Genomic DNA, 12,602 nt, shown 5'->3' on the forward strand with positions numbered 1-12,602 from the left:
CACATGAGCATACAGCACACTGTAGACTTTATGATTAATCAAACGTTATTCAAAATTAGTTGACAGTCTCAATTTGTTGTGCATTAAGGCAAAAATAATGGTCTATGTGATGGTCTATGGTCTTATGATTGTAATCAGGGAAATCAGACAATCAGGGACATCGTGAAAATAGGGAAAACATGAGCATGCCATTACAATCAGGATGAATTTGTTTGATGTACTGTACATAAAAACCTACCAAATGAAAGTGAGCTTCACTAAATGAAATGACTGTACACAACATAGAACACATGTGAAGACAGGCCTGAAAGATAAATCAGACTTTAGAATAAGTACTAATCTTTGTTCGTGGTAAACAATAGTGTAATGTAACTTAAAAATCCTCAACGTCATTTCTGTTGTGGGGCTTCCTGGTGATTCCCATGTTTTATGCCCAAAGCTGATTATTGTTTCTTTGTGTGTGCTTTCCAAGCAGCCTATTCATTTATGCATTTATTTAGTCGTTGGACAATAAAACATAGGAAATATGATCTTTTTGATATGGTCTGTTTTGTATCTTATCGTGTGCCAGATAAATTGTGGAGCTTTCATGTTGCATGCCGTAGAACATGCATTTAACAGTCTCTGTTGATGTTTTTAACCTTTGCATGACTAGATACCAGCTGACTTGCTGGCATTGTTTTTAGGAATGTGAAAATATCCTAGTATGTGTGCACATGTGAGGTACGCTTTGAAGATAGAAGAGTGATGAATGCAGCAAAATGCATTCATCATGGCTATAGCCATACATGCGTTAGCTATTGGCTTGTACATTACATTCTGTTAAATACAAGCTGACTTAATGGCGTTGTTTCTGCAATTCAGAAACATCATAATCCCCCTGCTTTTAAGTCTCTACTGTCTTGGCAAACTGTAAAGGCGATAAGACATGCATTACAGAGCCAACAGGAGCTAACACTTTATTATAAATCCCCTCTTTTGTTGATGTCTTGGTTCGGAGGGATGAGCCATGGTTGGCAAGGAAATTCCCGTTACCACAAGAGGCTAACTCAGTCATCATTGGCATTAAACCATATACAAGTTACATTCAAGCACTTCAACCCTCAAACTAACATCAGTTAGCGACAGCTAGGTATGTGTAGACTGGCATTGCATGGCATGCCATTGGAAACCTGGACGTTGCTGAGATGTGGCAAGGTTTCCAAAGAAGTGTGTCCCCATTCATTCATGGGGAAAAGGGGGTAAATAACAAGAAAAACAAAAGAACGAGTGGGGGAATTGCAAGAGCATTGCAGACTTGTCAGAGTTGGAGGGGTGCCAATATGTCAAAAATGCTAGGAGCAGAAGGGGTGCCAAAAAAACAGAGGTGGAATACTAAAGAGAAGATGACTTAAGAGGATCATAACTGTGATCATTGCTTCATGCTGATTTAATCAGACGATCTACACAACCCTTCCTTCTTCCAGGGATGCTGATGCTAAATGGATTAAATAAAATGACATAAAAGAATTAACTATCAACATTATATGGCATCACACAAGACCCTAAAACTCCCCTCACTCAACACAACACAAAACATAACATAACAATCACCAAATTTCCTTTGACGTGGTAAATATTAATTATTCTCTCAAATGATATCCCCATATGACTTAAATGTCTGTGGCTGTTAAAAAGATATTATGCAGTTCCAGCACATTTATCCAAAGCGTTCCTGGCATTTTGAAGGTAAACAGTCTGATCTACAGTTAGGCTACATTTGAGATCAATCATAAACAGCTCGTTGAAATATATGACATGAGTGCTGCAAGCATACAATCTTACAACTACTGTGTACAGTGTTACAGTTATATGCTTTCAGGGGAATTATCGCAAAGACAGATCTCTTTCTCTCCCTCAGACATATACCCACACACACACACACACACACACACACACACACACACACACACACCAGACACACACACACACACACACACACACACACACACACACACACACACACGCACACACACACACACACACACACACACACACACACACACACACACACACACACATATACACACACACACACACACACGCACACACATGCAAAGAATAGGGCATCTCCTCAACAGTGATGCAGATTGAGAAGGAAACAAACATGAGGTTCTAGCGTAGGCTTAAAAGGCTTACGGGGGGCTTAATAGCAGCCCCGGAGAGAATTAAACACATCCAGCACACACCGATGTACAAGGAGAGGACAAGGACCAATGCAGTGCCTCATTTAAAGCTCTCTCTCTCTCTCCTCACTCTCACATGCAGATACATGCACTCGAATACACACACACACACACACACACACACACACACACACACACACACACATACACACACACACACACACACAAACACACTAAGGCTACTTAGAGTCAGGCAGAGTTTGACTTCTGCACCAAATCCACCTCAAGTGTCTCAGAGCTTGTGAGAACTGGTCCAAAAAGTCTGACTGTCTTGAGCTTATCACAAAGACAGGAAATTGTGGTTGTACCTATAGCTGAAATGCACACGTGCTGGGATTCCCACTACGAGCAAGTTCATTTACATTCTCTCTCTCTTCTCTATCTCTCTCTCTCTCCTTTTGACCGTGCTGGAAGAATCCCAAAATGCTAGTGCTGGAACAATTTCAAAGATGGCAGATAAAAGATAGGTAAATAGTGTCTTTGAAGAATGATAAATGACAATAAAAGAGACTAAGAGAACAACACAGAGAGTTGAGAGCATGCTGTACAGCCAGATATGAGACTGATGCAGGAGGTTGGTAATACTGTGGAAGATGGGATGGTGGTGAGGGTGACGTACCGGTACTTCATGCCTGTGTGTTTGCCAGTAGACTCCTTGAGGGAGATGTGGTTGCGCGGGGTGAAGTGGCCAAAGCTGCGCGCGATGATGGCCACCGTGCGGAACTTGGCCCGTGCCGCGTTTACCACGTTGGGGCTGGTGGCGCTCTGCTTGCCGTGGTCCCCATTGCGGCCCTTCAGGTTGTGGTCGGTGCACGCGATGGACACCTGCATGGCAGCAGCAGGTGGAGGCTGGAGGCTAAGCGCTCTTCGTCAAAAAGGAAAGACTGAAGCGAGTTGAGGCTGTCTGAGCCACTGCTTCGATCCTGTGGTGGGGTCTTCCAGAGGACTTACTTCTCCCAAGGTGAAAAGTTGTCAAACCAAGAGAACCGTGAAGGAGAAGAAGACAAGGAGACAGGAGGAGACGCTGTCCTAAACGCTAAACAGAAGCACAGACAAAGTTCCTTGATGTGGACCTGCTCTCGGTCAGTGCGTCCTCCTGGGTATCTGTGTGCATATGAGTGCAAGTCTGAGAGAGAGAGCGAGATAGAGAGAGAGGGGGAGGGAGAGAGAGAGATGGAGCGAGAGAATGTGTGTGTGTGGGTGTGTGTTTGTGTGAGGAGTGCAAGAGTCAGAGAGGAGGCTCTGAGAGGATGTGAGCTGATGAGTAGCCGGGGCAACGACCAAAAGCCGGCGGTGGAGAAGTGGAGAGGGGGAGGGGAGGGGGGTGTGGAGCGAGAGACGAGTGGAGGTGGAGGGGGGAGGGGAAGGCGCTCAGGATCGGCCAGGAGGTTCACTCGTCCACAAGCACAGCGCATCAGCACATTCCAGGTCTGCGGTGACACCTCTCCTTTCTCTCTCCTCTTCTCTCTCTCTTTATCTTCTTCTTCCTCTCTATCTCTCACTCACTTTTACATTCCTGGTACCCGATGTCCCATTAATGTTCCTCTGGGCCAGATTCTCTGTTTACTTTCTCTCTCCTTCTTTTTGGCTTGTCCTCCTCTCCTGTGGTCTTCTCTCCTCCTCTGTTCTGCTCTGTTCTGTTCTTCTTTCCTGGTGATCTCAGCAGTGAAGCTCCAGCTCTGCCGCAGCGGCTCCAGGGGAGAGAGAGACAGGCAGCCGTCCAGTGCAGTGAGCGCTTGCGCTCTATCTCTTCCCTCTCCTCTCTCTCTCTTTTTCTTCTCTTACTCTCTGTTTTTCTCTCTCAGCCCTGCACCGCTGTTCTACTCTTATTCGTACAAGCTTTGTGTGTCTTGTGTGCCCATCTGCAGCGTTCTTTTTTTATTCCATCTGTCAGTTCATCTTTTCACTCACTCACTCTTTCATTCTCTCTCTCCCTCCCTCTCTCTCTCTCTCTCTCCCCTCACACTGCTAAGTATCTAGCGAATCTGTGTTGTAGGCGCAGTGCATCTGTTTGCTCCAACCCACCGCACACACTCCGCAATATCACACATGCACACATGCACACACGCACACACACAAACACAGCCACACACACACACACACACACACACACACACACAAACACACACACACACACACACACACACACACACACACAGGCACACACACACACACACACGTACACAGGCACAAACACACACACACACACACACACACACACACACACACACACACACACACACACCCTCACTCTCAGATACAACACTGAGGGAAAAGGAAGTAAGTGATAGGCTTCATTGATTCCTGTGGCAAATGAAATTTCTGTAAACACCACATGGCGTGTCCCAAAGCAACGGCCTTCAATAACAAAGAGCAGTGTAATTCTGCAGCGGAGATTCTCTAAAGCTTTGTGTCCGGGGATGAGCAGAGGAAGAAACTATCTCCAAAGCAACAAAAGTCTTTTTAGAAATTCCAAATAAACAACAAAATAAAACAGTCTACCCAATTCTAGACTCAAAATCAAGCTTGCTTGTGGTTTAAGGATGTTGTAGCTACTCCAGTGTCTATGTGATGTTTGAATATGTTTGTGCATCAGGGCACAGATGTATATTTGCGTGTGCTTGTGCTTGTGCTTTGTGTGTGCCTTCATTGGGGCGAGCCTTTGAAAATGTCAGCATTGTGGTGCCACTGCGTGTTTGGTGGAATCATAAAGGCTACAGCGTGCAGTCACTCTGGGACAGATGACCTTTGCGTTCACATTTACACCTTCCTACTATAACCTTACAAAACATACACCTCCCACTGGCTGCCTGTCATTAATGGCTCGCCGCAGGCGGCGCGATGCCCCTCGTCTCTGCCTCCCCTGCCTCCATCCTCTCCCATTGTGGCAGGAGAAGGAGCGAGCGGAGGAGAGGAAGCGAGCCGGAGAGGAGACGGAGAAGAGTGGGTACGTGCTAATGAGTGTAAGTGATTAGTGCGATCGAATGCTTCGGTGCTGACCCCTGGGACTCCACAGCCCTGAGGCGTGCAGAGAGAGGGTGAGGGAGACATGTATGTTTGGACTCAGTAAGAAAAATTGCGATTGTGAACCCACTTTGAGCTTTCATTATTTGATTCGCTTTGGTAAAAAGGAACGAGAGGTTTTACTTAATGTAATGGAGTAAAAAGTACGAAGTTTCACTTTGAAATGTAGTGGAGTGAAAGTATAAAGTCTCACCAAATAGAAATACTTGAGTAAAGTACAGATACATAGATATGTTACTTAAGTACAGGAACGAATTACATTTACTTCGTTACTGTCCACCACTGAGTATAGGACTGTATAGAACAGGGTGGAACAGTAGTGTAGAACTGAATCAAATGGTTCCACGTCAATGTTCCAAAAGCCCATTATTCCGACAGCCCGCTGTTCCGAAATTGTGAGCACAGCAACGTGAACCACTAAGGCCCACATGCACATACCAATGAATTGAACACTCATACACATATAAATGCATTTATTTCACAAGCATGAACTTTAATTCAGATTATTATTATACACACATGGTATTTGCATCGCGATGATAAAATTATTTTATGATAGCCAATGCATGCATGCTTTATCAGTGCTTGAAATGTCCTGCGACAATTTGCCGGTGATTTCCTTCGCACGAACTGTACCCTATACCCTCCAGGTAATTCCGCCATTATAATAACAAGCCGCTATGGAATATGCGCTCCTCGCTCTTAAAGGGAATGTGAGATGACGCTCTGATTGGTTTATTGCATATTACGCCCAAACCACACCTATGGATGAGTAACCTCCTTTGGACCAACCAATTTGACATTTGCACCGGACGCAAGTGTGTTTTTTCCGCCGTTATAATAGCAAATGCGCCATAGAGCCGCCCACACAGCTACTTGCGTTTGGCGCTGTCCTACTTGCGTTTCTGATCGTTAAAATAGGGCCCAATATGTCTCTTGCCTTGAATTTGGAGAGGACACAAATGACAGAGGAAGGGAGGGAGGGAGGGAGAGATCCGTGCCATAGAACCGTCTTAAACTATCACAGTAATCTAAGGTATAAAATCATCATAGCCTGGCTTTAATGATCATTAGTGCTACTTCCAACTGAATGAAATTATGATGCGTGTGGTTGAACTACATAGATCTGGCACTACTGGGCCTGTTACTCAACTCTCACCCACTCTTCATTTGCAGTTCATGGAAGGCGATTGCTGTCAGCCTTCCAAGCCTCCCATTAGGACTCTTAAGACGATACTAGGAAGCCATGAATTAATTCCAGATAAAACACCAAACACTTTATGGACCCTGTCATGACGACACTTTAGCACCAGAGGTGCAGTAACCATTCTGATCAATAAAACAGCTTTTTTATTATTTCTTTAATCTATTCTGGTTTATGGGGATTGCCATGGGAAGTGAACGAAGCAAAGCAAGCCAAAAACAAAAGCAACAAATGTACAGCTAGTCTACAAGATTTAAGTCACCAAAGCTGGAGAAGCCATCACTTCAGATAAAGAATGAAGATGGTGTGATAACTGAAATAACAGACGTCATGGACTGTGATTTGAAAGAGCAGCGTGCAGCGGTGGCGGGCCCTTCACTTCTGCATTGGTAGGGTCAACACTGAAACTGAATGGCGGTCTAATTAGAACTCAGAGAGACGGAGAAAGAGAAAGAAAGAAAAGTGCAAAGTCCTTGGCTAAGTATTCATTCCACCACCCACATCGGAGAGGAAAAGTACAACCGGAGACTACGTATTAGTCACTGAGGTCTGCCTCCTACCCACCCCATTGTTTTACTGATGCAGAGGAACAGCGGGGCCACAGCACCCCCCCGCCTGCACTGCCTCCCCCACCCCTCCCCTGTTCTTATGCCCTTCACACAAGCACCCATCCACACAAAGCCCACACTTACAAAAAAGAAAAACAGCATAACCTGCTCCTGAACCATAGTGAAAAGCAACTCACCGCCATAGAATGTGGACAATGTATCATGATCAGCACAGATATTTGTCCTTGAAGCCCACATAGCTCCATGGAGATCTAAAAGTGTGACGCGCAGCTGTGAGTTGGAACACAGTACCATAGTAATACATCTCTCCCACTGACACTGACCAAAAAACAACATGGCAAGATTAAAGATGACTTCATTTGTCCCTAGGGACATTTGTGTAGGATGTTTTGACACCTATTCAGGGATCTCTTCCTGTGTTTAATGAGAACCCTGTAGCGTCTACCCGATGGTAGCAGTGAGTATTTTGAATACAGGACACGGGAGGGGTCAGCAATAGTTTTACTAGTCTTGTATGGTCCAGTTTGTTTATTTGGGATTTCAATCTGAGACATGTCCTGTATTATAAAGAGTCAATCATATTTGATGGAACTGGAAATAAGGCTACACATATTGTTAGAAATGGCATAACTGTAGTTTTACCCCACCTGGATGTTCTGTTTATTTCCACCATTACCATAGCAATAGCTACGTCACAAAATGTGTCGAATGCACAGTGAGCAACACCACAAAGAATGAATAAATGTCAGATTTAAACGCAGATCCATGTGATGTACTCTTAACTCTGACCATCCTATTTGGAGTTACAGATCTCATTCATTTAGAGGAGCCTGATCTCGTTTTCCCAAAATAGTTGCTCAGAGGCGTTGCCAAGATGGCTGCAAAGTGGCGAGACTTGCCTTTAAGGACTTTGCCGAATTGACATGGACATTCATCCCAGTCAGTATGAACACCCAAGTATAGAAAGAATGAACCTGGGTGATGCAAGTGTTATGAACCAGTAGTGGAGAATGAGCTCTGGATCAAAAATCCTTTCTTCTATTTGGTTTTGTGTTTACAATGTGATGATGGACATCACAATAACTTTTCACAATCCAAACCATAGCCATACATGTCAGTGTCTTTATTTTCTAGGTTTTCAAGGTGTTGCAAAATAAAATGTATTATAGTTAGTATTGCATCATCAGTGCCACAATTGTCTTCATAGGCAAAGCCATAAAAATCTAGCTGTACTTTTATGTTTGACTTCAGCTTCCGCACCATCAGCTTCTCCAGACACTCCAGAGGTCAGGGCTACTGGTCCATGATCATTATTATTATGAACAAGTGTTTCTGGAAGATTAATGAATGCCATTTTCCAGAGAGATGGAACTGTATGTGAGTCAACAGATCTTAGAAAGACAGAGACTCAGGCTGGTTTAAGTTCCTCTGCACATGTCTTCAAAAGGAAGGCTGAGACAGCACCATGGCCTGTTGTCTTAGTTGTGTTTGTTCTTTTTTGTGTCTTCCCTGGGACTAATGTCTGTGTTTGGAACACAATCATCGATTGTTATGGTGTTAGTAACACTATAACGTTCTGAAGAGGAATCATTTAAATCAAACCAAGTGTAGAAGATGTTCAAATAATTTGCCATATGTAAGCAATCATTTCTTGCTGGGAATCACATTTGTGATGGATTTCATAGAAGCCTACAGTTTCTTTGTATTCTTTTCCTTAAGAAACCCCAGCTTAAGGCATTTCACGTTTACAATGATATAAAGTGTTACAGAATATGGGCATACTATCAGGATCAACTTGGATACGTGTCTCATAATATATAACACATAAACCACCACACAACATAGAAAACCATACATATTACAGACAGTGCTGTGAATATGAACACAGTAGAAGTAATAGATGTTTCTGCATATTTTGCTGTGTTGATCAGACTCAAGTCAAAAGTGATGTGGTCTGCTCAAGCACTCTCCACACACTGCTGTCACCATGACAATGCATGGACCGAGCACGCAGGTGGCCTCGGCTCCGCTCACGGCGCTGTCTCTCTTCCTCTCTTTTGTTCCATGCCTCCCTTTCTCTCTCTCTTTTCCCCCCTCTGTCAGAGACATGTCAGTGTAAAAGCTGCATCACTCTGCGTGCGTGACCCACAGCACTTGCCCAGTCCCTGCTGCTCCCCAGACTCGCCTCATACCTCTGGTGGCTGTGATGCGAGTGGACAGCCTTGCCAGGCCTGTAAACACACAGGCGCCAGCCGGGCAAGGTCTACTCAGCCACTGAGAAACAGAGCTAACGGCACTGGTGTCTGGAGTGGCCCCACAAAAGCCCAGTTCAAAGTGTGGATGGAGAGAGTGACTATGGATACTTACTGATGGCTTACAGTGAATGCATGATTAGTACAAGAGGGATTAGTGAGGTGTTGGGTGCATTAAAGCGCATTAGGAACAATGCATTCAAAGCCATTATGGCCCTGATTGGTGTGAGGATGCAGGCATCTGGAAGGTTACCTTGAAGTGACAGAGGAAACATTGAATGCAAGGGATGGACTGGAGAAGGGGCAGTTAAGTATGAGAATGCCAATCATCAGCCCACTGCTGAAACAATGACCAAAAGCAGCTGAGTGACAGACAGAAGCCCGGGGGTATAGCCGGAGAGTGAAGCCTGTCATGTGAGCTTGGAAATGTCACTGACACGAAAAGGTCATGGAAAGAGGTCAAAGTTGGCTAATGAGTTTTTATGCATCATGGAGACATGAATAAGGAGTAGGCTTCTGCAATCACAGGGATACCCTATATCAGGTCAGGTGCTGTGAGTGGGGAAGAGGAACACAACATCTGCTAGTGAAGCTGTGAATTAGTTGTCTTGCACTGATGAAGACGTCGGTGGTTTTGCATCAGTGGTTGTGTAACGCTGTCATTGCGTTCCGGTCACAGAGAGCAATGTGAGTGTCCTTGGACATCTTTTCAGTTCCATCACTGACTGATGGCTGCTGTCCTAAGGTTCACTGTGACTACAAGATAACGACCCCTTTGTTCCATTCATTGTTAGTCTGCATACCCAGCTAGAGAACAGCCACCGGAACAGCCATCTATTTCTCCCTTCTTCTAATGAAACTGAGGAAGAAAAAAATCGGTTTGTTTCTTTGTTCCCCTTTGTCCTCACTATGTAACCCACAACCACAGTTGCATGTATTCAATAGAGAGAACAACACACATTACTGTCAGAGACCATGTTGTGCGTCTCTGTCAATTACAACCCAGCATTGCCCTGGTGGCCTTGGCCTGGTGAGAACTTATTTGCTCCGTTCGCATCTACATCATGTGACCTGAAGGTCAATGGAAAAGCACAGATGTAAGGACAATGAGACCTCCCTACAGCCTCTGCCTGTCAGTGATAGATAGCAGAACGAATAAAGTCCTCCTGTGTAAATTGGCCTGGCCTTGCTCTAAGTGTACGGTAAAGCACTTTTTAATGGATACTAACCAGGTTCAACTGTTGGTCACGAGGAGCCTAAAGATCTCACAGAGTTTGCATGTAGAACCTCTCCAGCTGTGAGGTACAGGGAATAGAGCTGTGCAAACCTTCATTCTCTACACCATTTTGTGAACAACAGCTTATGGGATACATAAAAGGTTAATGTGTTATTAAACAGGGCCTCGCCGGTCTTTCAGTGCTTTTGATTGGTTGTTGATCCTTGTGCTTAGCCTAGTTAACGTGGCTGTGGGGAGTGTGCCAGGTGTCACAAACAGCAGGTGACTGTGGCTAACGTGTCCTGCAATCATTTCATAATGGAAAAATCTGCTGTTTGTTTTTCATTAGAGAGTCTTTTCTAAATCCTCTTGTGTAGCATGAGGATGCCGGGATTAGTGAAGTTGTTGCCATATCGTCTGCACGCATATGCCACAGTTTGTGAGTAACTGAAAATGTGTGTGAAATTTAATTAACTTGGCCACTCTGCTGAAACTGTCATGTGATGGAGAGACTCTATATGAGGAGGCAAACTGACCCTGGAACTGTTCTGGTTCGCAATCACGTGCCACTTTTTCACATATTCCCATTAACATTCAGCAGAGACGCAAATTAAACATTTGAAGAAGTCAGGATAAACAAGGACCAGTTTAGCAATCTACTTTAAAACTCCCTTTCTTAAAACAAAAATACTTTTAACCTAGCTAATGGCAGTCTTTAGAGCAGTTCTTTGTGTGAATGTACAAATAACAGACCCAGAGACATCCTTACCCTATCACTGAAATCACTATGGTAATGGCAGCTAAAGACAGAATAGCACATATTTTTTGTAAGCAATGACCTGGTGTCATTCCTGCATGAACTACTCTTAAAAAAATCTCATCAACCTGACTGGATGTTGTTTTTCCTGGTTTCATGAAAGAAAAACTCATCTCTCTGCGTTGCTTTTGATAATTTCTTTTCACTCTGAATTGGCAGAACATAAGGACCATGTGGCATAAAAGTCTGGAATCAGCAGTTAATGAGGGACTACTAATCTTAGGTGTAGGGAGTTCCATGGCACAGACCCACACAGTTCCTGATTGGGTAATGCTTTGACATGTGTGTAGAGTCTTGATAATTGAGTTAATGAGGGACACCTGTGCCCTGTCTGTTGGTTAGCTATACGCTCTCCCTCCACACGCTAATTACTTTTTAATTACCACCGAAGGGAAATGTGCCGTTTTCATGTTTTATGCCATTTCATCGCACCAGACTTGCACTGATAATTACACAATTATTTCTACTGTAAGGCTAAATAATTCAATTTTAAAAAGTCTGACTATCTCTATTCTCCTCCTCTCTCTCTCTCTTTCGTTCTCATTCCCTTTCTCTCTGTCTCTCTGTCAAACACTCTCTCAATCATCTACTTGAAGTACTGCCAAGAATAGCGCTGGAGACAGATTGAGGAATTGTGTACGACGAAAGCTGTAATCGTGCACTCAAGTGTTTTGTTTACATACTCCAAAAAACAGCCATTGGGATGTAAAATGACACATAATGCCCAGGTATGTGGATGCATGCGCGCCGAGAGCTTAAGCCAGCCTCCCAAGCGCACACAACACATGATGAGGAGGAGGGGTAAGAGATCAGCACTTTTGGAGCTAATAGATCCCCCCTCCTCTCATGTGTAACCTGCGCCCGTGTGCGGCTGTATAATTTCCTCTGCCCACACACCAATAGAGCGGCTCACAGAGGGTCGGCAGCACACCTGGCTCCAGCCACACTCCCCCTGGACTCTTCCTAAGCTCCCCTGATCCACGCTAAACCACTCGCTGATATCCAGAGCCCTAATATAGTGTGTCAGCGATGTGAGCAACGTTGAAGACTGGAGATGGAAACTATTCATACCTTTGCCCTCAAACACAGCTCCCTAATTGAACATGTCTCTGAATTTAGAACGTGTTCTGCAGTAAATTGCTAAGGCTGCGCTTATGTATAAAACATATCCACGATAGACAAACACGTGCACTCATTTACATAACCGCAAAGTGCATGCCAACACACACACACACACACATACACACATACATACATTCACACACACACACACACACACACACACACACACACAC

At 44.3% G+C, this 12,602-nt stretch overlaps 1 protein-coding gene across 3 annotated transcripts in view; it reads right to left on the reverse strand.

The window, feature by feature from the left end:
• The window catches only part of kcnab1a (potassium voltage-gated channel subfamily A regulatory beta subunit 1a), a gene marked incomplete at both ends in the record, with an annotated part of 65,510 nt that overhangs the window by 45,771 nt on the left and 7,137 nt on the right, over positions 1-12,602 (reverse strand). For 2 of the 3 annotated variants that reach the window (XM_080844269.1, XM_080844268.1), the window contains one exon: positions 2,845-3,056. The exons of the other annotated variant lie outside the window; for it this stretch is intronic. In XM_080844269.1, the coding sequence (XP_080700395.1) occupies positions 2,845-3,056 (212 nt within the window). Of the gene's footprint in view, positions 1-2,844; positions 3,057-12,602 lie in introns of those variants that run through there. 3 annotated transcript variants of the gene reach the window in all.

The sequence above is a fragment of the Sprattus sprattus genome (genome assembly GCF_963457725.1).
Source record: "Sprattus sprattus genome assembly, chromosome: 9".
NCBI lineage: Eukaryota > Metazoa > Chordata > Actinopteri > Clupeiformes > Clupeidae > Sprattus > Sprattus sprattus.